Genomic DNA, 27,977 nt, shown 5'->3' on the forward strand with positions numbered 1-27,977 from the left:
TGTACAATATTTCAATGCTTTGTGTATTCATTCAAGTGCAAATCAAATTTCCAGTCACCTGATTAAAACAAGAAACTCCTTAGCATTGGATATCACTGTGAGGCCGTATCTACACTAGCCCCAAACTTCGAAATGGCCATGAAAATGGCCATTTCGAAGTTTACTAATGAAGCACTGAAATGCATATTCAGCGCCTCATTAGTATGCGGGCGGCCGCGGCGCTTCGAAATTGACGTGGCTCGCCGCCGCGTGGCTTGTCCCAACGGGGCTCCTTTTCAAAAGGATCCCACCTACTTTGAAGTCCCCTTATTCCCAGGCTCATGGGAATAAAGGGACTTCGAAGTAGGCAGGGTCCTTTCAAAAAGGAGCCCCGTCGGGACGAGCCACGCGGCGGCGAGCCACGTCCATTTTGAAGCACCGCGGCCGCCCGCATGCTAATGAAGCGCTGAATATGCATTTCAGCGCTTCATTAGTAAACTTTGAAATGGCCATTTGCGTGGCCATTTCGAATTTTGGGGCTAGTGTAGACGTAGCCTGAATGTTCAGGAACTGGCTCAAATACTGGTTTTACTGGATACAGAAAGCCTTGAAGAAGGACTTTCATACTAGGAAAACTTCAAGGTATAGCAGAGTTAATCAAATCTATTCACCTCAAACATGCAGCAACAAACAGTTCTCATTATGTATGCTTGCTAACTACCACGCAAAAGTTTAGCAACAGGATTTGTCCCCAAGTGACAATTTTTGTTTCCTGCCATAAAATTAGTCATTTTGATATTTTCTCCATGCAACAGATGTCAAAAGCATATGGTTATTAAGCTGTTCCTGTTCCCAAAAGTCAGAGGCAAAATTCACATTTTTGAGTAGGACTGGGTCCGATCATGTTCCTTGCGGAATCAAGCAGAAGACAGCCAATTACTAGCACAATTCAAAACCAAATTCTCTTGTATAAAATAGTCTGCTGCCATGTGAAAATTGCTTGAGAAGACAAATCATGCAGAATACTCCCAACTACACCTGTAGAATTTTGCCCAAAAGAGCCTCTGAAAATGAAGGTAAGTGGAAAACAAAACTAAAATAATGGAAGCAGTATCTGTAATCCTTAAGCAATAAATGCTGCATGGCAGTATTTTGTTTATTTCTATATAATAATTCATCCCCTAATCATAAATAGCTTTGTTGTTCAAGACTGAGAACAACAATTAATGGAATGGCTTTACTATAGCACAAATTAAAGTTCCTTAGACCAAAATAGACAAATACAGCTAAAAAAAAAAAATCAAGAATTTATTAAGTATTTTAAATTTTATTTGTGAAACAGAATTGCTGAGTGTAAATTTGATGTTTTCCTACTCCTAATTTTCTTCTTAATATGGAAACAACTAAAACTTATATATTGCATTCAGCATTATGGTATGTGTAAAATACTCGCTCCTTGCACCTTAAGGATAACATAGTCTACTTCACACAATGACCTGTTCTCAGCATTTGATATTTTCCCTTATGAAGTAACAGTCACTTCAGGACTGAAAATTTCCTTTTGACATATTTGTGCATTAATGCACATTCTCAATTTAAAAAAAACTTAACATTTACTATTCTCTGTGTCTATTCTGATAGATGTGCTGGCCTCTTGGAAAAACACAAGTGAGAATTAAGCACTCACATAATTGATTAGACTTTATGGTGTAGTTCTCATCATTATTTACCTAGTAATCTGGTACACAGCTCTCACAACAAAGGATTTCTAGAACAAAATTTGCAGATTAGCCAATACCTCAGGAAGTTAAACGGGTGATTTCTCAGTGAGAAATTTATTTTAATATTTATGAGCAATGATCAAAAATCTTATTCTGATAATTCAGTACTGTGACAAGTGAACGTGGACTCAAATGCACGAAGTCTGGATCTGAATATTCCCAAATTGAAGAGGTTGGGAACCAGGGTTTTGGCTGAGGGCTGTGTCTGGTACACTACTAACATTTTATAAGCAACTGACATTAAGTCAGTAGGTAATAAATAGAGCAAAAACTATATGGTAACATTAACTAGGAATGAATGTGCAATTGTAAAGACTACAATGGTAGACCTTGTAACATCAGTATGAATTACTGCATTTCATTTAAAGGGAATTGGAAGGTGGTGGTAAGTAACAATAGCTGCTCTAAAGGCTTAGACTTTTAAAAAAGCCTAGTAATTCAGGCAGGAACATACTCTGTAACTTCCTCAGGCAAACTTTGGAGAAATATCAGATGGTGTGTTACCTAGGTTAACACCTTCTGTGTGTACTTAATGTGCCTTCTAGGAGACAAATTCCATACCAGGAGTGTATTGGACAGATGTACAGTGAAAGGACAGAGGTTAAACATTAAGAAGATGGAGGGAAATTAATCTAAGCCCTTTCAATGCATTCTGTACATAATACCAGAATCCAGGCAACAGAGATGACAGAAGAGTAGGTAAAAAAGAAGATTGAAGTTTTACAAGACACGTTCTTGTATGGAGTAGCTTATAAATGAGAGAAATCCCAAGATTTAAGCAATAAGGCACCTCTATTTGCAAATGAAGGGCGCTTTCAGGGTTTACAGCTGTGATAATTAACATATTTGACAAATATAGTGATAATTAAAATCTTTGATACAAATATAGTCACCAAGTTACACCTCAAGAAAAGGCCCCCATTTCCCATTTGGTCAATCCCGTACTCCATTTCTGGTCCCCTACAGGTTTTCTTAATTGTATTTCAGCATCTTATAGAAAAATAACATGAACTGAAGAGCTTCTTAGTGACATTATCCAGCTTCACTTGCAAGCTCCAGCTGCCACTGCCCCTAACTTCTTTGCTATGACTGGTAAATAATGGAAGGTCACTGCAAATAAATGGATCAGCTTCTGCAGCAAGAACATGAAACGTATTTTCTGTCCTGTACAATTGGGCAATTAAAACCTCTAGACAATATGAGGAAAATCCTCAAAACAAGTCAGGCCTCCAGAATTTATCAGTGCATCCAGAGTTCTAGATAACTGTATCTTTTCAGAGCCATTCATAGTGCAGTATCTTCCTCTCTGAAATCTCCCACTAGAAGCGAGTAATTGTCTGGTTCACTGAGAACTATGCTGTTGAGGGAACGTTTATCTGAGAAGAGGGAATTTATTGAGGCTCTACTATAACTGATGAGTTGATTCATTAGGCTCAGTTTGGGAGAAGCTGTCCCAGTTTCATCAATTCCAACCTGGACACTGATTTCCGAAGGTCTCTTCTGTTTCAGATGCTCACGGGCATGGTGTTCATATTTCTCATAACTTGGTTTTTTGTAGCTAATGAAAAAAATCCAATATAAATTATTTGTCAGTAACTGTGCATAGCAAAAACTCAAAGTGCAAAGAAACTGTACTGCTGATGTTCATGTACAAATAGTTGTAGTTAATGCCCATGTCCATTCATAATTTAAATACAAGTTAAAAACTTGTAAATTTCTCATCTTTCGTTTAATTCCGATAACAAATGAGTTTTTTATTTTAGAACAATACACAGAAGAGAAGGGACGGCAAAGCAGACTTCTGCTATCACTCCTTATATTTTACTGATTCATTTTGTTTAAATTCCCAGGAATGCCCTGAAAGAATGCACCTACAGGCTTTATAAATGGAATAGGCATGCTCCAGTGTTTTACTCTACCTAAGAAATCATTTCCTTTTCCACCTCTGATCCTTTCATACCTGCACTCACTAGTTCCCACACTACGTGGTATCACACCTACCATAGTTGGCTGAGGGTTGGAAATAAAACAAACTGTGGCATTTAACACAGTATTATTTATGGAAATACTTCAGAAAAGTCCTCAGTGCCAGCAGATGTGGTGCTTCCAACTGTATTGTGCCATAACCACAGAATCTGTGAAAAATCCAGCACAATGTGGCAAGAAAACTTCCCACAGATTTTTAAGCGACAAGAATTCTTGTATACTGAATTTTGTAGGTTCCATCATATGCACCTGCGCTGGCTGTAGTTCAGACAAACATGTTTAACAAAATTGCTGGATGCATTTTGGACTAACTGGCTACACCAATGAAGCAAAACGGACAAAACTGAATCCAAGAGGGAAGAGTGTTGGGAAGGGGACCATCCCGAAGACAGACACTGCTAAAACATGGATGTGCCTGAATTCTAGAGCTGGGATTAGAGTTTAGAAACTTCTTATTCTTCATCCTGTGCTCATTTCAGTAGAAGCTTCTGTCTCTGAACTAACACATCCATGACTGCAAATCAAAACAAATACAGAATTTTTCATACTTACAGCTTTAGCAACAGAGAACAACACACAACTGAAACAGAAGAGGCAGCCATTGCAGCAGAGCCCATCCATGGCTGCAAAATGATACCAAGTGGCAGAAAGACACCTAGGAAAGAAACCAGTGCTGACTCCAGGTAAATGATATACAAGCAGAATATTTCTCAAATGCACTTCATGCAACCCAGCAGACGTTCATATGAAAGTCTATACGTGATGTTGTAGTTGCATTTTAATACATCAACAAATATGAGTAAATTTTAAGAGTATGAAAAAACAGGAATAATCACTGTCACATATATATTAGGATTTTCAGATATGTTATTTAAAATGGTTATCTAGGATGTGTTAAAATACAACTGAAAGTTCAAATGAAGACACAGATTGTTTGCTTTGCAGCAAAGCATTTTCTTGATCGAGGTTTTCACACTTCAGTCAAGAAAATGTTCTTCTTAAAAATATTGATGTACAGCCATGTAAATATTCATCCTAATACTAATATAGCAATATTAATAAAAGGAGATAGCTCCCTGCTACTCCTCCCTCTCTCTACATGTAAAGAATTTGTACAGTAATCAGACAAATAATGGATACCATTTTATCAAAGAAGAAAAGTCACTGCAATCACCTATTAAGAAAGCACATTGTCGATATCACAACAGAACACACATACCAGCAGCTACAGGGATTCCCACGAGATTATAAATTAGAGCAAAGACAAAGTTGAACCGGATTGTTCTGACGGTCTTCCTTGATAAATCTATACTTGCCACCACATCTAACAAATCGTTCTGCAAGTTAAAGCGTTTACAGGAAAAGTCAAAGAAAACTAACGACACAAATGAAACGTTATCATATTACTCTGAGACTTACATTACTGTTTTCAAAGCTAAATACAAGGCACTGAGAATTTCTAAAAGATGCAAGTCTCTCTCTATTACATGCTTTTAGATTGTATGCACATAAAATAGAATAGTAACACAGAGCTAGCCATGTTAGTCTGTATTCTAACAAAACAAAACAACAGCAATGTAGCACTTTAAAGACTAACAAAATGATTTATTCCGTGATGAGCTTTCATGGGACAATACAGCGAGCAAGAGAAAGCTGATGGCAATTTCCTTCAAGAGCCAATGAACGTCACATCCTCAGGAGTCAGAGAAAGCTCATTTCCTCCCTACTCCACTTCCATTGGTCTGCAGGGATGGAGCAAATCATCTCTGCAGTTGTCCCGACTGAGCCAGTGTCAGAGTGAGGGACTGAGCTAAGAGTCCCAAACAACATCCTTCATTTCACTGCCTCTGGCATATCTCCCCACTCTTTTATGGAACAAGTTTAATTCCATCACTTACCCTAATTAAAACCACATCTGCTGCTTCAATGGCTACATCAGTGCCTGTGCCAATTGCAATTCCAACATTAGCCATGGCAAGAGCAGGGGAATCATTGATACCATCTCCCACCATTGCTACCCGCTTGCCGCCCTGCTGTAACTGTTTCACTTTGGCTACTTTGTGCGAAGGAAGAACCTCAGCAAACACTTTGGTGATGCCAGCCTAAGGAAGAAAACATAATAGAACCATCTTGTAACTTTCTCATGTACTAGACAAGATTCTGGCTCTGAATTTAAATGTCTTCTGTTCCATGAATAGTAAGCCAAATAAATATATCACACTAGAGACTTTTTCCACCTCCACTGCCACACTATTTTATCATTTTCCTTATGCGGTCACTGGCATGAGGGAGAACATGGTCTATCTTATGGATGTGGGTTGATTTTAGCAAGAAAATTAATAACTGTGATTACTGGATTAGCAAAGGGAAACCAAATATGTTAAAAAAACTGACATTTACAAAGTAAATAGGAAGAGATAAAGCACGAAACAACCCTAATTCACTTTTTTATCACAGAATTTATAAACCACTGGGAAGACACTAATATTGCTGAACAAATCAAAGAAACCAAAAACTACAAGGAATTCTGTGGCATCTTAAAGACTAACAAATTTATCTGGCCAAAGACATCTCAATTTTCAGACCTTCAAGAAGATTATTCTTTCTCCAATTATCAATGTATTTGCATGCCAGCCATTGAAGTAGAGATACTGAAATAGATTATCACTGAATGATTCTAAATTAACTGATTTTATTATGCGCTAAGAGAGTTGAAAGGGTTATCTTCATCAGGTTAAAAGTATTGGTCCAAATTTGATGTGAGAAGCTCCATGCTCCAAAACCAGTTATAACTGCTTACAAAAAACTACAAGTGTTTCTACACTGTTGGCACTTTTCACCTTCATCCAAATTTGCTATGCATCATGCAGGGGGAACACTAAAACATGAAAGGAGATATATCACCCCGCTCCCTTCCACTGGAGTAGAGTGCAGCAGCATTCATTGGGAGGGTGGAGAGACTATCATGAATAAAAGGTATTTCAGTAACTTACCTGAGAGGCAATATATCTTGCTGTTTTACTGTTGTCTCCAGTCATTAGGACAACTTCTAAACCCATAGTCTTCAAAGTATGGACTGCCAGTTCAGCCTCAGGCTTCACTGTATCAGCAACAGCTATCAAACCGCACAGCACTCCTAATACAGACAGCATGAAAATGAATGTGATCCTACCAAAGTTCTTTTCCCCCCTTTAGCAGCAAGGGGGTTCTAGAAGACACACACAGAGCTAAAAGACTCCCCTCTTTTTTATTAGTTTTCTAACTCTTATGGTTATGGTGTGCCCCAACATCCATGCACATGAAGGAGGTGGATAAGACTCTACTTTTCAAAACTTTACTGAACCTTTAAAGCTAGAGGCTCACTTTTGGTCCTGTGGTTCTATAAAGTGGATTTATTTATTATATATTGTTGGTTACGGTTATTATTTCATCATCATCTTCCAGATTATAGTTTCAGGGTCAATTGTTTCTCTTATCACTTTCTATTTAAATGCTCACACGTTAAACCCAAGAACACAGAAAAGGGACACCAATCTTACCATCAACAGCTACAAGGACTGCCGTGCAACCTCTACGTTCATGTTCAATCATGACATTATCAATATCGCTTTTGAGAAGAAGGCCATTTCTATTCATCCACTCCCGATTTCCAATGAGAACAGAGTATTTTGGATGATTCAAGGTGGCTGAAGGAAGAAAATACAATCCTACTATCATGTGAACCCATTTAAATTAATCCAGACAAGAGTTTACAAGGTGCTCTTACAGATTAGTGGTGTCATTCTCCAAGATCTAAATACTACTTAGGAACTCTTTTCTTTTTACCTACCCCACAAATCTTTCTTTTCCCAAAAGAAAACAAATTAGCTGTTATTCAATAAAGAATCTGCTAGGACGTACTTGAGGCCACAGTTGTAACATGGAACTACACTGCATGAAATTTCCTCTCTCTGAGCTTTCATACATGTGAAAGGCTATCACTGAGCCTCATTTGAGCAAAGACTGATCAAAAGTAAAAGTTTCATGAAGACTTTGGATAACGATCACCTGGGAAGAAACAGAGTTTTAAAAAGAACAAGGACAGGCACTGGGAGTGGACTCCTGTGTTCTATCTCCAGTTCTGACAAATTATTTCTAGCATGGAACCTTAAACTCCCCATGTCCCACTTTACTAGAGCTCCTTTTAACCCATGTCTCTTAGCGATAGGCCACCATCAATTCCAGATAATGTAATAGCTATTTTATTCAAGTAAAAAGCAACTCCTCTGTGCCTCTAGGAGGGCACAGACTCAGTTTGAAGAGAAAATGTTTGTGTGCCCATGGCAACCTCTCTCCTCAACATCCTCAAAATGTCACACAATACTATATCATTATTCTTGGCATGATTTTATTTTACCCGCCTACGTCAGCTTACTTGGCAACTGGGCATCAATAATCAAGGCAGGTTGCACTGACTCCTCAATGTTCTCATCAACTTTTATGAGTGTCATATTCTTAATATTATTTTCTTCAGTATTCTCATTCCTCCTGTACAGCAATGCTTCAATATTGGTGACTTTACAGCTAATGCCGCAGCCCGCAACTACCTGAAAATCTGTACAGGTTCCAAGAGTTTCTGAGTCCAGTTCCTAAGAAAAAAAGATCAAACGTTTTCTGAGAAATACAGAATCCAGTTGCATTTATAAGAGTGTGGACAGTACTTACACCCAAAACCAAATCTAGAACATAAGCAGATAAAATGCAAATAATCAAAACACAAGTTTAAGTGTTGGGCTCTAGTGCAGACAGTCTCAAATCACTGACATGCTTTCATCCCTTTCAAGTTTTAGAATTCTCTAAACAAAAGGCCACTTCAACAAGCCAACCACTTTCTAGTCAGAGCAGGGTTGTTCAGTTACACACTCAATACTGAGACAATGTTCTACAGTAGAAGATCTTTTACTGTGAAATATTCTGCTTGTTTAAAAAAATCTCAATGCCATACCTTTTTGCAGTATTTTGTTATTGCTGTCCCCAGAGGGTGCTCACTGTTACTCTCGGCAGTCCCCACTATTGCCAAAATCTTATTACGTGGCATCTGGTTACTCTCTACTAGAATCTTCACCTGCATCACTACCGGAGTTCCATGGGTAATGGTTCCTGTTTTATCAAATACCACCACCTTTACCTGCAGCAAAACAAAAAAATCTGCATTGTTGCACAAAGATCTTAACAACAGAATAATACAGTTGTCCAAAGTATCAGAGGGGTAGCTGTGTTAGTTTGTATCCGCAAAAACAATGAGAAGTCCTGTGGCACCTTACAGACTACAGATTTATTGGAGCACAAGCTTTTGTGGGCAAAGACCCATTTGGTCAGATGCACGAAGTGGGTCTGATAAAGTGGATCTTTGCCCATGAAAGCTTATGCTCCAATAAATCTGTTAATTTATAAAGGTGACACAAGACTTATCATTGTTTTTTCAGTTGCCCAAAATTACTATCCAGCCATCCACAGACAACAAGTAATGATAACTTCTGTGCTTGGAAACAAATGCAGAAAACTGGCATGAAGAGTCCTACTATAAGCTGAAGCCTTGAAAAAAAAAAAAAAAATTGCATTCTTACCTTATGAGCCATCTCTAACGGTTCTCCACCTTTGATCAATATGCCATTCTGAGCTCCTACCCCAGTACCCACCATCACAGCCGTTGGGGTTGCTAATCCCAATGCACAAGGACAGGCAATGCACAAGACTGTGATGGCAGCTTGGAAAGCAAAACGGATTACCACTTCAGTTTTGGAAATGCTCTTATTGTAACCCTGTGGACAGAGAAACATGTTTTAGTAATACAATAAGAAATATTGTAAACCATGCGATCAATTTGACATTTTCTTAGTCATAAAGGCATATTTGTAATTACATACAAAAAATTACATTTAAAGAAAGTAAAAATTTAAAAGTAAAGTGCTCAAAATTTAGCAAGTACCAGAATTCTGACAGCCCACATAATCATATTTTGTGCTGTAGTACAGACCTATTGCATGTTATATTTTACCTATAAGCCCTTACCTCCCATTTTCTCAAACTAAATATGAAACTCCTTTAAGGTGCAGCATAGTAAATAATACTCTAATCAGTACATATAATCATTTTAAAGTGTAGTATGATTAATGCCAAATAAATAATCTCCACTTGCATCCTGTGTCAGAAAAAAACAAAACAAAACAAGCAAGAAACTGCCATCTTAACTGTCTGATAGGACAAATTAGGGACCTAGTCCTATTTTGAGATCCACCATGTGTAAAGCATGGGTGGCAAACCTACAGCCCACAGGCCAGACTGGTTTATTTCACCTGGTCTGCAGGCCACATACGTTCATCTATCCCACCAGGGTAGAGGGAGGCATAGAGGGTCTGGGCTTCCCATCATGGTGGGGCTTGGTCTCAAACAATACCCCTTCAGCTGAATGGAGATGAACAACAACGATTTTTAGTAACCACTTCCTAGGTAGTTTTAAATGTTTTGTAAACATTTATTTAACTATGACATGCTATGACTTTGCAATTTTCCTTTCTTAAGCAAAACTACAGAACAGCATGGCAGCATGTGAACAACACACAAGACAAATCACTGCAAGGATATTCTAGGATGGAATTTTTGTAATAGAAGTCTGTTTGACTATACTTACTATTTGAAAATGTTTAAGTGATTTAAAAAGAGTCACTTACCTGAAAATATGTTTCCACAATTTCAAAACTGACAAATCCAATTATAATCCAGGCAAAAAGGGTAACTACAGAGACAACCACAATAAAAGGAACAAAATAGCCACTAAGTTTGTCTGCAAATTGTTGGATTGGAGCCTACAGGGGAGAAAACACAAAAGCTTCAATTCTGATCTCCATGCTTTAAAGCACAAGTACAAACAGAATTCACGTATTTCAGCATATTCAACATATAAATCTAATAAAACCATGACTTTGAAGAATTAACAGACTCAAAACTTTGAAAGTCTTGAGTTCAAAGTTCCGCCATTTGGTATCTTGAGACTGCTTGGTGTCCTGACTCGAAGACTGAGGTCTAAAAGCCTCCAAGTCTTATGGGATCTGCTGAATAGAGGCTTACGTGAAGAGGCAGAACTAATAGTTTAAATCAATGCCACTATTCAGTGAAAGTACCTTTGAGGTTTGTGCCTCCTCCACAAGTTTGACAATCTGAGAGAGAGTTGTATCGGCTCCGACGTGGGTTGCAGAGATCAACAGTGACCCATTCTGATTAATAGAACCTGCAATAACTGTACTGCCAGGTTTTTTAGTCACAGGCATTGCTTCACCTACATAAAAGCCAACAGAAGACATTTAGGGTGGCAAATTCTGATTTTGACAGTATTATTTTTTTCCACCGCAATATACAAGTATTGTTATTTTTCCTAACATACATTAGAAAACATACAGCAAATTAGTAAACGTCTGCCTCCCTTGTTCATAAGTATTTGATAAAAAGAAATATTTGCAAAACTTAAAAGAGAGCAAACAGCTTACCTGTGATGAGAGACTCATCTACCATAGACTGTCCTTCGATAACATGGCCATCCACTGGGAATTTGCCTCCTGGAACTACTTTGACAATGTCTCCTCGTTGAACCAATTCAACGTCAACCTGATCTTCACTGAGAAGGGTGTAAAGTACATTAAATTAAAAATGGATAGTGATGTTATCAAGTCAAAAACAATTTTCAGCATTACATACAACAGAATCTCTGATGCACATATTTCTAAATGACAAATGGATTTTTGTGATGGTTTATCCTATTATTTGTTTTTCAATTCTTGCTCATTCAGAAAAATCAGTTCAATTTCAAAGAGAAAGTTAGCAAGATGTCAATATGGCAAATCAGACTGGTATCAGTTTTATTACATTATAAGTTTACATCTGGCAAATCCTCTTAAGTTGAACGAGTTACTAGTTGTGCACATCTTCAGTAAGGTAAAAATGTTAGTTCAAAAACAAAGAAAAAGAAAGGAAGGAGTAAAATACCTCAAAGGAATGTTGTCCGGGCCTAGGGTAATGACAGTTGCTTCTGTAGCTTGTAATGAAATTAGTCTTGCAAGGGCTTCTGATGTTTTGCCCTAAAATAGCAATTTATACATTTCCCTGTGATCATGCTATTAATGAAAAATAATCACAGACTAAACAGTTACAATTCACCCTTGGAACACAAACACTTCTTGCAAAAGGACAAGAAAAATAATTTTGACATTTTTAAGTGTTCAAAATACCTGCAAATCATTCTGTAATATGAACAAATGATATGGAATCAGGATGATGATTTTTCATATGACTTAAGTTTTAAAACATGCACACCCTACAACTACACCCATGTAGTTTCCTGTCATTTGCAGATGTGAGACTTTATACAAAATAAAGATCTATAAAAACACAAACTTCACTCTTGCTTTTGTTTTCTTTCATGCTATGATTTTGCTTGCTGAGAATTTCTGCTGTACCTTACTAAAAAGCTAGTCTATCATGCTTTCTAGTGCAACCTCTCTGGAACACTTTATATTATTATATTTAATGTAAAACATATGAGCAGGTACTTCTATTTTGTTTTACCTTTGCCATATGCTCTAGCCATCGGCCCAGTGCAATGAACACAAACAGCATAGGAGGTGTGTCAAAGAAGGTCACAGGATTCACTTTTGCTTTTTCAGCCATTGCAACGAGAAGAATAACGCAGGAGTAGACAAATGCAATGGTGGTTGCCAAAACGATCAGCACATCCATGTTAGCAGTTTTATGCTTCAGTGCTTTGTATGCTTGAATGTAGAAGTACCAGCCTCCAAATAACTGTAAGAACAATAATCACTGCAACTGTACTTTACACAAAAATACAAATGAAGAAATTACAGCTCTAAAGCTATTTGACTGAAGTGAAAAGTGCACGGTTCTTTTCTGTACACTTTAAAAAAAGTTCAGCTTAAAAAGGTTAAATATTAATATTTCAATTGATATGAAGCACTGACAATTTATGTACTGCAAATAAAGGGAGCTCAAATAAAAAGACTAATAATTACAATGCTAAAATATAGAAGATGATGGATCCAATCCTGCTCCCACTGAAGTCAAAACACCCAATGATTTCAATAATCATTTTGAATCAATGTCTTTCACAAAGTGATCTTTTGTGCTTAACATTTTGAATGATCCATTATAAAAACAACAGTTTTTATTTGGGAATTTCTCATGTCAGCACACTGAAAGTCACTATGTTTTTCCTCACCTGTACAGGGACACACAATAAAAAAGACAGCAAATTCATTACAGACAATCCTGGCAGGATCTGATGCTCCAGAAACATAGAAGAGTGATAGGTCTCCATTTCCTCCTGACTTATGTTGCGATGCTGAACATCTGAGAGGTGATTCTCCATAATCATCATGTAAATCATCAGCACCATTACAGGAATACAGAAAAACAGACTCACGAGAAAAGATCTTTTCCATCTTAGGTAAGGGGAAAAAAACAATGAAAGTTTAACTTGTTTAGCAAGTAACAGATGGCACATAAGCATGACATAGATAACGTTTTAGCTCCAATGTCTGCAGAGACCAACAAAGTAATTTGTGAAAACTATACTACTGTTCAAAATCAGTCTCAAGTGTTAAAAAAATATCAAATGAACAGTTTAAATAGAATTTAAGAACAGGTTCAATAATACTTACTGCTTTATTTCCTGCTTGTGGTCTAGATGGCTAGCAGATCTGTCCTTCTTCACTAAAGAAGTCTCATAACCTAGATCCTTAGAAGAGAAACATAGCAAGAACTTGATTTTACCACTGAGAGGATTAACACCACAAGAAAAATATACCTTTTCGCTTTGATCTGCAGGAAGTCATCAATACTGCATACAAAGAAAACATTTTTAACTGTACCTTGTCCAGAGAAATAAATACCATCTGTGATTCTGTATTTCTACAGTTTATACCATGAGCGTGTTAGCTGTACTACAGTACACAAAACCATTCCCTGCCATCTAGAAAAAGGAATCCCATCATTCAACCTCCAGCAGAAAACAGTTGGAACATTCAGCTGTGAGCAATGTAAAACTTATTTCTACTTTTAAAGAGACATTTGTGTAGAGTGACCATCCATCCCAGTTTCAGTGGGACAGTCCCGTATCTTGTTAAAGGGACTAATCTCAGGCGGCTGCTGCCTGCTTCCCCTAGCTGGGGGAGTCAGAAGCCAGACTCTGCCATGGCTGCCCTACACCCCAGCTTCCCTTGGCTGGGGGAGCTGGGAGCTGGACCACATGGCAGCATGACTACCCCCAGCTTTCTCCGGCTCCCCTATCACAGCTGCCCCCCAACTCCTGCTGGCTGGGGGAGCTGTAGCTGCTGGGGGAGCCGGAATGACAGCACTGTGGCCCCCCAACTGCTGGAAGCTGGGAGATTCACTGGGAGGGTGACAGCCCCTACAGGTGAGCCACCTCCCAACTCTCAGATAGGGTAACCATCCATCCCGTTTTGGCTGGGACAGCATTGTTCTCCTTGTCCCATATTTGGGTTGGGGAGATATGGTCACCCTACATTTGTACTGTATACTATTTGTAGGCTATCTGACGGAGAAGGCCATGATGGGGGGAGGGACAGTTCAGTGGTTTGAGCATTGGCCTGATAAACCAAGGGTTGTAAACTCAATCCCAAGTGGTACATTTAGGAATCTGGGGCAAATAAATTAAAAAAAAAAAAAAAAAAAGTCTGTCAGAGATGGTGACAAGTGCTGCCATGAGGGCAGGGCACTGGACTGAATGACCTCTCAAGGCCCCTTCCAGTTCTATGAGATAGGTATATCTCCATATATTATTGAGCTTGCTCCAAAGCATCTTTACAAAGACATTCTTTCACTTTCCATGTCAAAAGGTACCTCAGAAATAGAAACAGATGTAGGTTTCAACTTGTTTTAAAATGTTCTAGCTTTTTCTTGCAAGGCATGGACAAAGTCACCAAGGAGTACTGCTCTGCTGGTATATGGAGTTTCACTTACTGCCAGAACACCTGTTCTCTATGTTGACTTCTCTGAACTGCTGGTGGGCAAGGTAGGTGGAAGAGAAACGGGACAGACTTTTGGCCTTGATATAACTCTGTTCCATAACTCTTAAAGACCCAGAGATCTCGTCTTCCACAGTTTAGAATTTAGGAAGCATACTGGATATTCAATAAGATTTTTAGTGGCCCCGTGAAACAGGTTAATACCAGCTAAACACTTACCGCTACTGTCTGTATAATATCTCGAGGACCAATAATCTCAGGGTCATATTTAATGTGTGCTTTGTTGGTTGCAAGAGCCACTGAGCTGTATAACACACCTTTAGTCTTCATAAGGGTAGATTCTATTTTATGTACACATGAGGCACATGTCATTCCTCTGACCTGTTAAAGAAATTTCTGCCTGTTATCAAAACCAAAGACTGATTTTTTAAAAAAGGAATTAGTGAATACTTTTTCACCTATAACCTGAGAAGAAATAGGAAACCAAACACTGTGCTTTTGCTATATGAGCTATAGTATCCCTACAACTGGCATGTCAAACTCAATGCTCACTGAAGACTGCACAAACAAAAACTGATAGCTTACAGGGCCACCAAAGAAAACATACTTTATCAGAAAGTCCTAAGTATTTATTTTCATAGATTATGTTTTAGGCATAGTTTAGAATATTTTTGCAGGTTTTGTTTGAATATAATAAAATAATTTTAATTGAGAATTTAATACTTAATATGAATGTTATTGTTTTATAATTTTAATAATTCATAAAATCTTATATGTAAAATTATTTGCTCATACATAATTTTTTAATCTAAATGTAAATTTAAGGTACTCCATGCCCCAGCTGGCTTCCAGCCCCAGGGCTGCTGGGATTTCCCTAGCCCCACACCAGGTTGCAGGGTCTGGAGCTGCCAGCAGGTTTTCCAGCTCCGGGGCTGCCGTGGTTCCCCCAGCCCCAGACAGACCCCAGGGCTGGATGTGTCAAAAGGGCTTCACACTCCAGCCAGATCCCATCTCCAGAGTGGTAAAAAATTTCAATTGGACCACATTTGGCCCACAGGCTGCACGTTTGACATGCTTGCCCTAGAAGATGGTATGACAAAAAACAAAAACGCAAAAAACTTTTGGGAACATACAGCTGTCTGACCAGCAGGTGCCACTGTGGCTTGATCTTTACATATCTTTACATAATGTGTAGGTTATTTTATAATTACACATGCAGTTTGTAATATTTCTCTGTCTTTAGGTTTTATACTGCTGCTCATTATATTATATGAGCAACTTCCTATCCAATCAATTGCAACAACAAAATGTCTAGCAAAGGCATATAAATTTCACGTCTTTACAGAAGTTTGGAAAATTTTGAATGCTACATTTTCCATTACGCTCAAAATACAATTTTTAAAAACACTGAAGAGGTCGTACAGAGGTAGAAGCAATTCAGCTTTTTGTGTCCTTGCTAATATTCCAAACTTCCAGTAAAAGACATGGGATTGAATACATTGGAAGAAGATACCTTTGCCATATATTTGGGAGGTTTGTTTCTTTTAGATATAGATTACTGTATTTGTTTCTCACCCACCTGTGCACAGCTTTTCATTGATGTTTAACCTTGCAGAAGCAGAGATTCTATTTCAAAGTAACATTTTTCATCTAAAAACTGTCTATGTATTAATGGTAAAAGCAATCTTTAAGGTTACTGTAACAAAAATTAAAGCTCATAGGTGAAAACCAGCTCTCGTCCCCTGCTTCACTTCCTAAGGTAGACCAAGTTGTTTGTGCATTATTGTACTGTGGTAGGTGACAAGTTAATATTAGCTATTTTGCTGATGGCCAGTCGGACTTTGTGTCTCACACTTAGCACAACGACATCATTCTCAAGTGTTGCTCTAAAGGTGTCCAAAGGCATGCTCAATCCCCAAGTTCTGGAAGAAAATGTTTACCAGCAACAGCAAAGCTGAGACTGACACTGAAGAGGACACGTACTGCAAACAGGAGTGTAACGTGGGGAAGAAGCAAGTGGAAGAAAGGAAGGCCCACTGGTTAAAGTGTTAGACTGAAGATTCAGAGACCTAGGTTTAGTTCTGAGACACTTCCAGGGTACCCTTGGGAAAGATTTTTAAATGGAGATAGCTTTACTTTTGTAGATCACAGGAGTATTGTTAGAATAATCACATTAAGAGTTGTGAGGCAGTAAAAGAGAAATACCTTTGCTAGTCTATGTACAATCAAAAGAAGCGGGTCAGTCTCACAAAAACTCATCACCTAATAAATTATTTTGTTAGTCTTTAAAGTGCTACTAGACTGCTTTTATGTTTTAAGAGTTGTGAGGCATTCAAATACTACTGGTAATGAGTGCCATTAAAATTGAGAAACCTATGTAAAACCATATGTGGTAATGTTATTCTCAGCTCTGCCCATAAGTCCCCTTGAAAATATTTTTAAGCTCTGTATTATTTAAAGGAACTTTGATTTTACCTTGAACTCAATAAAAAACTCCACAATATCCTTTTAAATACAGACTAATATACAACAATAGCAGCCAAATGCAGTCATATTCTTACAAATACATGTTGACTCTCTCTAATTTGAAACTCCAGCAATATCCGTAATCCTACATTATTTTATTTAGCCGCACGACCACTTATCATGGGTGTGGCCAAATTTTCTGTGGTCCCATAAAGTTTGTTTACAGCCACAAGTCCTGGCTCTCAGTGTTCTGTGCTGTTATTTAGCCGTAATTTACCCTTAAATGTCTTCCAACAGCCCAGTAAGCAGAAGTGTTGATAATTAATGCTGCTAGACAATAATGACCTCCCATGATTGGCAAATTCTCTTCCAGCACCAGTCAGGTCCCACAGGTGCTGGACGAGAGGTTCAACCTGTACCTTTTTCCTTTAAATCACACAGTCCTATCTGTATAGAAAACTTTCTAGGAAGTAAAATATTATCCACACACATTGAATGTCTATAAAATAATATAAATCATTTATTTATTAAAATCTGCTTACAACAAGCTCTAGAATTCCATCTCCATCATAGTTTTCCATAACACTAGCTCCAAATCCCAATTCACGGATGAGATCTGCTATGACTGCTGGCTGTATGATAGCAGGGTCATATCTGACTTCTGCCTTCCCTGCCATTAGAGCAACAAGTACAGAATGTATTCCTAGAAATAGACAACCAGAAAGTACAGTGTTAAACATTTTATTGAAACAATATGCAAATACATTTAGTTTAGTAAAAATATGTGCCTCAAATCACCATATTACAGAAGGCTAGCAATTTCAGAATTTTAGTGAATGTCGGTTACAGGTAGCCTGCACCTTGCATACTGTGTGGAACTTTCTGAACAAGCAACAGAAGCTAGGCTTTGAGATAACATGTACCGGAACAATATAAGGTCTATGCTATGGAGGGGAAGGAGTGATCTAAGTTACCCAACTTCAGCTGCATGAATGGTGTAGCTGAAGTCTAAGTACTTAGATCTACTTACTGTAGTGTCTTTCCTGTAGTACATCAGCAGGAGACAAACACTCTCCTGTTGACTCTCCTTACACTTCTCATTGAGGTGTAGTACCAGAGTCGACAGGACAGCGATTGTCAGTTGACTTATCTTCTCTATTCTAGACTTGATAAATCGAGTGCCACTGCATCAATCACTGCCCTTCATCTTGGCAGGTACTGAAGACAAGCCTTAAGACTAGAGGTAAAGATGAGTGAAATTGAAGACAATGAAATATTTACTTCATAAAATCGGTTAATTTTTCAAAATTCCAACATGATACATTAAGGGGGCTATAAAATATCCTCATTTCCCCCCCCCCAAAGTCTCTTTTAGGAAATTTAAGAAACAGTTTGTAAGTGTTTTAGAATTCTCCAATATTTGTATTTCTAAAGACCTTTTTGATGAGAAATAAACTGAACACACTTAAGAAAGAGAAAAATAACTAAACACCCTTTCCTGTCAAACACAGAAAATATTCCTCTCTACTTTTCAATTTCTCACAGCACCAAATGATTAGAATATCAAACAGGCCAAGAGTTGTTCAACATTCACATTATTTTAAGTTGATTAAGTGTAGCCTAATCTGACGCTGTAATATTTTTGCTTCTGCAGAGCTCCTCATCCTGCTAGAAGAGGGAATACTGACTTATGGGCATAGTTATGACTTATATTTATGACTATGTAAGAGTGGTACTCTTTATCCCTCCCCACTTGCTATGCTACAATTTTTTCCCCCATCTGCCAATGCCTCTAAGTTATCAGATCTATCTGGTCTTTTAGGTCAAACAGTAAAAGCTCATTGCTTTTAGTTCCAGAGGCCTTGGGTTCCATCCCCAGTGATAACCCCCAGTGGAAAAAAGCAGAGACGAGAAGCTGGTTACACCATGGAAGTGAAGCAGGAAAAGCATGGTTAACTTGGCCTCACTATGGGCTTGTCTGCATAGCTGGGGGAGTTAGCCAACACTGAATATCCAGAAAGACTTGTAAAGTGTGCTGAATGAACAAAGTGTGATTGTCTAGCTTCTAGGAGGAAAATTAAAAAGAAAATAAAAACAAAAAAATGAGTACCATTTTAGAAGGAATCATTTGTCCTGATAAAAAGTTTCAAGGCAATTTAGAATAGTATCTTCTATCAAGTATAGCAGTGGAGCTATATACTCAGCATGCAGGGTCACATTACACTCAATAAAGCCATAGTATGCACTATGTACACTATAAAAACAATCAAAGTTCAACAGTGGTTCTTTTGCCCTCTAAACCAGCGCCAAAATTCCACTGTAAAAGACATATCTAGAAAACATTTAACAGGTTTTACTGAAGTAACCCTCACCATCTTCTCTCTTCAAATTTCTCTCGATATTTCCTACACAAGAAGCACAAGTCATGCCTGTGACCTGGATATAACATTTTGATGGAGTCTTGGCCTCTTGTTTAGCATCATGGACTGGTGACACTTTGGAGTGTGATGCTGTTTTGTATGGCATATTATCCTGAGAATCTAATGGCACTTCCAGTGATGGCTGAGTTATTAAAACCAATGGTTCCGTCTCTGCTGGGGGGGAAGAGCAGACAAAACATCACAAATCATGAATTTATCAACAACCCCTGAAATGAGTTATAACCTGTACACAACATAACACAAATGCAAATTAGGGTAGTACTCCTGCTTGAGAAGCAGAATTGCACTCACCCTGTCAGAGAGATGCATGAATATGTCCTGTGAGTGCTAAATCAAGAAACTCTTTAAAGCCTATGGCTGTGCCGATGCTTAAAGATTGCTCCCATAGGTACCAGCAGGCAAAAGAAATGGTGGAAAAACTTCTGTTTTTAATGCTCAACACTGTTCATTGTTACTATTTTTACTCACCCTCTTTCACTACATTTATCAGTTGTTACTTTGCTGGAACCCGTCTGTTAGATAATGGTGAGCTTTAAGGCAGGAAATGACTCCTTGCTTTATGTCTAAACAGCAGAGGCTAGATCTATACTAAGAAATTAAATCAGTATAACTACATCACTCGAGGGTGTTAAAATTTATCTTCTTGAAAGAAGTAGTTAAAATGGTCTGATCCCTGGGGTAGAAAGTGCTAGATTGACAGGAGGTCTTCTCCCATTGACGTAGCTCAAAATAAGGATCAAGAAAACATACAATTAGACTATGAAATGCTTGACAGCTGCTGCATGCATTAATTTCACTTGTAATGTCAGTGCTCCATGTTATAAGAAAACACGTGAATGATACTTCTTAACTTGAACATGTTTGTTCTGAACTTGTGAACCCATGCATGGGAAACATCCCCCTTCCCCATCCAGCAGGACCATCACAATCACATCAAGGAACATCACAGTACCAAGGATTAGTTAGTGACCCTATCATGCCTTGGAAAAGCTAGGCCTTGAAATTTGAAGGAAGGAAATAAAACAAAGTCCCAAGGAAACATTTCATCCTTTCACTGTTTGAACTCTAGGCTGAGACACCAAACTAAAGTCTGAAATTTCCAGTGGCTGCCTCCTGGGTCCACCAAGACAGACATTTTGAATTGACCAGTTACTACATGTATGTCACATTGGCTTTAGATCATAACTCATTTGTACATATGTGTTTGCTTGCTTAACCGGTAAACAACTCTTATTTTTCTAGTCAATAGATTATTTATTACAGGATTTCCCACAAGTATTGTCTCTGGTGTAAGACCTAAGGTATCAAATGATCTGTATTAAGTTACTGGCCTCTTGGATCTGGAAGCAACTTGAATAGCATGTGACTTTTGGTTGAAAGTGACCGTTTATCACCAAGTCCAGTTTATTTGTGCAGTAAGATAGACTGATGAGTCTAAGGGGATTGTTTGTGACTCCATGGTAAGATTGTTGTAGTCATCCAAGAGAAGGGATGAAAGCAACTTAACCTGAATTTCTTACAGGTACAGTTGTATGACAACCTACCCTGGAGGTAGGGTAGGGAAGACTCCCTGTGAAAATTAAGCAGAGTAGAATTAAAACAACAGAAACCAAATTTACATATGGATGATCGGAAGCCCACAGAAAGGGAAGAACAGCTTGTTGCTCAACATAGCAAGCTGAATACAAGGGCTCCTAACACATGAAGCAAGGTCACTGAATTCTGGAAGACACTAGCAAGTACAGAAGCCATTTTGGCATCCATCCCTAGCGAGACACAAGGGAAGAGGGCTCTTTCTTGCAAACTGAGCAACATAGGTTTTTCAACCAGGAGGGGGCTGAAGTCTCTGAAACTAAATATAGCTGAGAAACCTCCTTGGGCAAAGGTTTTTCACCTATGACGATAATGGAAGCCAGCAATTTGTCCTTTTATGAAAGGTCTTGCCTGAGGGAAAAATCAGCCATGGCTGGGAAGAAAAATGACTTGTGACAGAAACTGTCTTGAATAAAGCCTGTATCATGTTAGACTACGTTTTAGACTTGCAGATGTTTTCACGGTTTTCACTTTTATTTGCTTGTAATCTTTCTAACTTTATACCTTTTACTCAGCATCACTTTAACCTAAGTCCTTTTCTTATTCAGTTTGCTTTATTATTACTATAAACCACCTCTACGTTATTTTTAAAAAGGAAGGGAGGATTTAACCCAGTTAAGTTAATATGCCTTCTCTCCCTCCCCCATATATATACATATAACATGAAACGAGAAAAATATTTTCTTAGCCACCTTCAGTTAATCATCTTCAGTCAGTCCAGAGGACTAAGTACATGGATCTCAACAACATGTTGGCGGTCTCCAACACATACAATGCCATTAGCATGAAAAGCAATTATACAGATAATACCTCATGCAGTGAGTCTGTACCTCTATTCTGTAAATTTAAGTCAAAGCCATAGGGCATGCTAAATGGAAGTGAATTAATCATATAAACGCAAAATAAAAAAAAAAAGTGTTGCTTGGCATTACCTGATAAAGCAGCATTAAACCCCATATCCTCTATTGCAACTCTTAAGTCTTCTGGACAAGTCAGAAGGGGGTCATATTTTATAGTCCCATTATGATTCTCAAGCGACACACATATTGATTTTACACCTGACTTCTGGGAAATGAGTCCCTCAATAGATTGCACACAAGCGTTGCAAGTCATTCCCTCAATATTTACCACTGTAACTTGAGTAATTGACTGGTTGGTGCTGCTTAAAGGTCTCTGAGAAGACTTCACCGGCGATATCTGTGCATTGAGAAGGTCTGTATTTTCATGCTCCTCAGGAAGACTGACTTTAAATGTCTCCGGTGATACTGCTTCTATAGCTCTTCTCAGCGCATCTATGTTGATGAAGTCTGGGTCATACTTTACAGTAGCTGTTTTCCTCTCTAAAGAAACTACTACACTTGCTACAGATGGGAGTGCTGATATTCTGCTCTGAATATTTACGACACATGAATTGCAGTGCATCCCATCAACTCTGAAAACAATGGCCTTTAAGGTGTCAATATGTTTTGGACTTTTTTGAAGCGTTCCCGCTGAACCTTTGGTTTGGGTGTTCTTTAAACGTTCCACATCGATAACACCCAGCTTGAGGGGTTTGGGCTGTTTTTTGATAAATGCTGTGAAACCTGCAGCTTCAATTTGGTTTTTGATTTCTTCTGCTGTAATTAGGTGAGGCTGATATACAACAACAGCTTCCTGATTGTCCAGAGAAACTATAAATTAAACAGAAAAAATTATTAGTGTCGTCACTGCCCATCCCCTCATAATGTTCCATTTAAATATCACTGACCATAGATAGACCTATGAACACCAACTCTGGTCAATGAGGTAAAATTTTCAGAAAGTGTTTTAATCACTAAGTCACACTAAAAGTCAATGGGGTGGACTTAGATTCTTAGGTGCCTAAATAACTAAAAAAAGGAACTCAGGTGCAGTAAAGACTCAGTTATTTGGCACCCAGATAACTGGCACATTAAGTTAATTGGCATGGCACAGGCTGGCAGCCTGGCTGGGGGTGGGGTGGGCAGGGTAGGGCCAGTTGCCAGCCCCAATTTGAATATCCAGCACATTTTATTATCCAACATCCCCAGATCCCCAGGGATGTCAGATGATAAAAGCTTTTACTGTACTCTTTAAAAACTTTAATCGAGATTTTGAAAACTACTTTTCAGCATCTGGTATTCAATATTCCAACAGATATAACCTTCTTTTTTCCCCTACAAGCTTCATGCCTTTCCTGGAAACATGTTAGCTATTTCTTATATTAATAAAACTATCATAGACCCAAGTCATTTTCTTTATGTTATAGACAAATAGGGGTTTCTTCCATCTCCATTTATGACACTACCTATTAAAGATAGAATAAAAAGAAACTGTTAAATATAATTAAAGCTATTTAAAAAGAGCACACTAGTACTACTGTCCCAATCAAGACATAAGGCATTCATGCGAGAACAGCAGCCTGGTGAGACACTGTCCAATTTTCTTTTATGACACTCTGTCAATAAACGTCAATAAAAATTGCATTCTTATGTCTCTAGACCTGGCAGTCTCGTGAGCACACGATATACTGTACCAAACTGTAAATTAGTTTTATAAAGCAAGGAAGTGTTCATTCACTGGGGAAGAGAAAGAGACTAGAATGCTCCTGTTGGAAACCAGGATTAGAGCAAACTCATTTTTTACTTATGCTCTAAAACATGGAACTGGGTTTCCAGTGATATACAGGTGAACTGTCTTCTGAATCATTAAAATAAGGCATTACCTTTTATCCGCAGTACCCCTTGCAGTTTGCCAATCTTTCCTTCAATGGTACTGGTGCAAGAATGGCAAGTCATCCCTTCTACCTTCATCCGTAGCACAACATCACATGCTTGGGACCTAATGGAATCTTCACTAGTCCCAGATGTCTTTTCTGGTGCTGCAGTGTTTAAATCTAAGCCTGACACCATGTGAACAATCTGGTTGCCATTTATAATGGAAGAAATAAATGTCACAACTGCAGTTTTTTGGTCAGTGGAAATTTTAACATCCAAGACACCTTTGTTCTTTAGTAGGGTGTTACAGATCTGTTCACGTGTTACAGATGACTGAGCAGGAATAGTCAGAAAAGTAGTTTCAGATAAAACAGGTTGTGGTTCTGAATCAGTCAGGGTAGCATCAAATCCCATGTCTGCAATAGCTTCCTGAAGGGACTCTGGAGTCAGGAGTTTGGGGTCATAGATAATAGTTGCATTCTTTCCCTGTAGAGACACCTTAAAGACGGGGGGGAAAAAAAACCTTGGATAAATGCAACAGTAAAAGGTAGAAGCCAATACCAACCACTAATTTAATCTCGAACAGTTTTTACCTAATGTAGGATAAGCATGAAATTAAAGTATTAGAGCTATTTTAAGTTTGGTTTAAGAAATATAAATAAATGTATGTTATAAAGAAAGAACATGCTGAGGAAGTGAAAGGAAGGCCTTAAAAATAATACGGCTATAAAGAATAAAATAGGGAGAATGTCCAATTCAAATAACTAATGTGATAAGGGCAAGATTCTAAAAAGAATGTCTTGGATGGACAGGGATCGCTGCAGATGGTTTTAAACACAACAAAGAATTGGTCTTAAAATAAGACAACATCACCTTCCCACCACACACCATTGTGTGAACTCAAGTGCAATGGAAAAACTGTTGGTCCACAAGGAGGGGATGAGACAGGGAGCAATTGCCTTAGGAAGGGGGAATGGCCTCGTAAATCTTAACTCAGATAAGACTAGAAATAAGGTTGTCCTTTCTCAAACTGGATTCCAGCTTTGTAATTGGCAATGATATTGCTTGCTTGCCGAAAAGCAAACTCTTAAAGGATTCATTTCTAATACCAGCCTAACCAGGCTAGCGATGAGCAATATGTAGGGACCTACCAAACTGACAGCCCATTTGGTCAGTTTTATGTTCATAGGATTTTAAAAATAGTATATTTTATTATTTCAGCTATTTAAATCTGAAATTTCAGGTGTTGTAATTGTAGGAGTCCTCACCCAAAAAAGAAGCTGTGGGGAGCTTGCTAGCTTATTGTAGGTGGCTGTGGTACTACTAAGCACCAGAGATAACCCATGCCTGCCAAGAGTGAGAGGGCAGAATGAGGGCAGTCAGCTAAACTTCAGCAGTGTTACTGAGCATGCTCAGTCCATATGACCAGACTCAGTACATCCCAAGCAGCAAAAGGGGGAGGGCACATAAGGGGAGGGGAGGCCCACATACTACACACTCATCTACTAAGCAACACTGCGTGTAGCCTAAGTATCTTGATCAAATACTTACAAATGTTTTGTTAGCATTTTTATTTAGGCTTCTTAGGCACGTTTAGACCAATTGTATAAATATCATTTAGCCTTTGAGTTAAAGAAAAATATGGTTAAATTACCGATTGTTTTCCATACTAATTTCAAATAATTCCAACATCCACCATAGTGACACTTCTCTGCTGTCACTTGCTCTTTAGTGCTCACCTTGAAGATGCCTGAGACGGTATCTATGAAAACCATATGTTAACTTATGCTCACCTGTGTGACAACCACGTGTCTGGATGTGGGAGGCTCTACCACAGAAGCAGTCTGCCCATTTCAGAACCTTGTGCTCTGCTATATGGTATACAAGAGATGGGCAATAATTTTTGATGGGAGCCCACTCCAAGAATTTGGTAAGTGGTCAATGGCCACGCTCTTCCACAACATTAATGAAGGAGGTATGGGATCCGGGATGGAGGTTGGGTACAGAAGGGAGCTTGGAATAAAGGACTCGGGTGCAGGTTGGAGTGTGGTGTCTGGAGGGAGCTTTGGCAGAGGGAGTTGTGACCTCAGGGAGGGGAGTCGTGTGTAGGAGGGGGACACAGGGGTTTTGGTTGTGACTTAGGTGGATGCGTGTGTGTGACCTGGGGCAGAGGATTAGGATGCAGGGTCTTGAAGGGGTATGGGTACAGGAGAGGGGCCAGAGGGCTTGGGTTAAGTGGGGTAGGGTGACAGGAGTGAGGGAGGGAGTTGTACGGTGCCAGAGGCAGACTCCCGCCAGGAGATCTACTTGACAGACTCCCAGCCAGCAGCCGAGCAGGTTCCCTGCCTTCCATGCCCAGCACATGGCTCAGAGCAGCTGCTGCAGGGCCATGTGCACCTGTGAACAGCTTCGAGCCCAAGGGAAGGGGTATTGTGAGTGCTGGTTTTCGGCTAATGGGAGCCACAAGATTTTGCTGGGGGTAGATGCAGTGAACAAAGTCTCTCCTCCCCTCCACCAAGCTCACAGCCTTTCACAGAAAAACAGGGCCCTGCGGTTAACAGTTCTGATCCGTGTGCAGGGGTGGGACAAGCAGGCAGCCTGTCTGAGGCTCCTGCTGGGCCTGCAGGCCAGATCCAGTGGCTTGATGGGTCAGATCTGGCCCATGGGCCATATTTTGCCCGACTCTGCTGTATTTACTTCTCTGCCAGAGAACGTCTCGATGCTTTTAAACAATGCATATTAAAGCCTAGGTGTGTCAAACTGGGTTAGTCACTGAAGATAAATGTATCATATCTAATCTTAAAAAGCAGAAACTATGCAAAGGCACAACTCTAATCTGTCACGCAATGGTGTGATTATGGATTACAGGACCATGAGAGGAGAAAGGAAGGAAACTGTAGGAAGGAGGCGGGGGAATTTTGGTCTAAGTTTTTCAGACATCTGTGGAATCTGTGAACACAGTTCTGTGCTCAAACTGAACCTTAACCTGATCTGCATGTTCTACTACAAACAGCCTGTTTCAGCAGTTTAGAATTTTTAAAGACTCAGTAATTTCATATTTGTGAAAGTAACATTTCACAATTGCTTGTCCTGCAAATGTAGTTCTCTCTGCATGTCCCATTCCCCATCATCAGCATTTAAGGGATGTTCCTCTTTTCACACCAGTTACTTATGCATGTCTTTAGCTCTAAACCCTGCAATAATTGCACATTTCTGGAGAAAATTAACAGCTGTCTTGATTGCTGCCGGACAAACTAACAACACTAAGCTCTCTATTTCAGTTTTATCTGCTACACTGGTGACGTGTTTATCAATATTTCGGTCATAATTTAATCCAATTTAAAATGAAATTAGGAAATTTGCATAAGCAGTTTATTGAGGAAATTGTTATCTTATGTACCTTCTTCACAGTTCTTTGTATGGTTTATTAAGGCCTATATGGAATGGGTCATCTTTTTGTTCTGTGTGTACACCACCTAGCATTATGGGATAATGGCTTGTAAATGGGGCTCTTAAGCACTACTGCAATACAAATAAACAACGTAAACGGCATAAAATGCCCACAGATGATCTTGAGTGGGGACATACAGACTAAAACCTGAAATCAACGCACAAACAAACAAAAAAAATCCTTTTTTGACTTCCTGCTTGGAGATGCACATCAACTGTTGGAACAGCACACAACAGAAGAATCATACAGAAACAGTTTTGTTGCATCCCACTTACATTTCAAGCATGTCGTTGCACTCTGGATAGAACTGATTACAAGAACATGATCTAATGGAAAACGTACACGAATGAATAAACTTTCCTATGAAGTTGTTTCATATTTATATAGTACCACTATCGTACACAGTGCAGTGTAACAGCTAAACTCTTACAAATAAACAAGCTCTCTATTCAAAGAGCTTGCAATCCAAGGTCTGAATGGATAGAATACAGAATACTAAGTATAGCTAAAATGCTTCACAGAACATGTTAGAT

General features: G+C 38.8%; 1 protein-coding gene across 6 annotated transcripts in view; it reads right to left on the bottom strand.

Moving 5' to 3' along the window:
* Positions 1–488: 488 nt before the first annotated feature.
* The window catches only part of ATP7A (ATPase copper transporting alpha), a 49,235-nt gene continuing 21,746 nt past the window's right edge, over positions 489–27,977 (bottom strand). The window contains exons 3-23 of one of the 6 annotated variants that reach the window (XM_075007435.1): positions 24,002–24,491; positions 22,212–22,949; positions 19,618–19,836; positions 17,788–17,948; positions 14,999–15,160; positions 13,454–13,530; positions 13,012–13,234; positions 12,345–12,578; positions 11,766–11,857; positions 11,270–11,397; positions 10,907–11,061; positions 10,457–10,591; positions 9,353–9,547; positions 8,731–8,913; positions 8,161–8,374; positions 7,286–7,432; positions 6,740–6,882; positions 5,645–5,848; positions 4,966–5,083; positions 4,299–4,401; positions 489–3,318 (exon numbers count right to left, since the gene is read on the bottom strand). In XM_075007435.1, coding sequence (XP_074863536.1) covers positions 3,045–3,318; positions 4,299–4,401; positions 4,966–5,083; positions 5,645–5,848; positions 6,740–6,882; positions 7,286–7,432; positions 8,161–8,374; positions 8,731–8,913; positions 9,353–9,547; positions 10,457–10,591; positions 10,907–11,061; positions 11,270–11,397; positions 11,766–11,857; positions 12,345–12,578; positions 13,012–13,234; positions 13,454–13,530; positions 14,999–15,160; positions 17,788–17,948; positions 19,618–19,836; positions 22,212–22,949; positions 24,002–24,491 — 4,395 coding nt within the window. In that variant the 3' untranslated portion in view covers positions 489–3,044. Of the gene's footprint in view, positions 3,319–4,298; positions 4,402–4,965; positions 5,084–5,644; positions 5,849–6,739; positions 6,883–7,285; positions 7,433–8,160; positions 8,375–8,730; positions 8,914–9,352; positions 9,548–10,456; positions 10,592–10,906; positions 11,062–11,269; positions 11,398–11,765; positions 11,858–12,344; positions 12,579–13,011; positions 13,235–13,453; positions 13,531–14,998; positions 15,161–17,787; positions 17,949–19,617; positions 19,840–22,211; positions 22,950–24,001; positions 24,492–27,977 lie in introns of all 6 variants that reach the window. The other 5 variants (XM_075007436.1, XM_075007434.1, XM_075007438.1 and 2 more) reach the window with 5 other exon arrangements.

Source organism: Carettochelys insculpta, chromosome 13 (genome assembly GCF_033958435.1).
Source record: "Carettochelys insculpta isolate YL-2023 chromosome 13, ASM3395843v1, whole genome shotgun sequence".
NCBI lineage: Eukaryota > Metazoa > Chordata > Testudines > Carettochelyidae > Carettochelys > Carettochelys insculpta.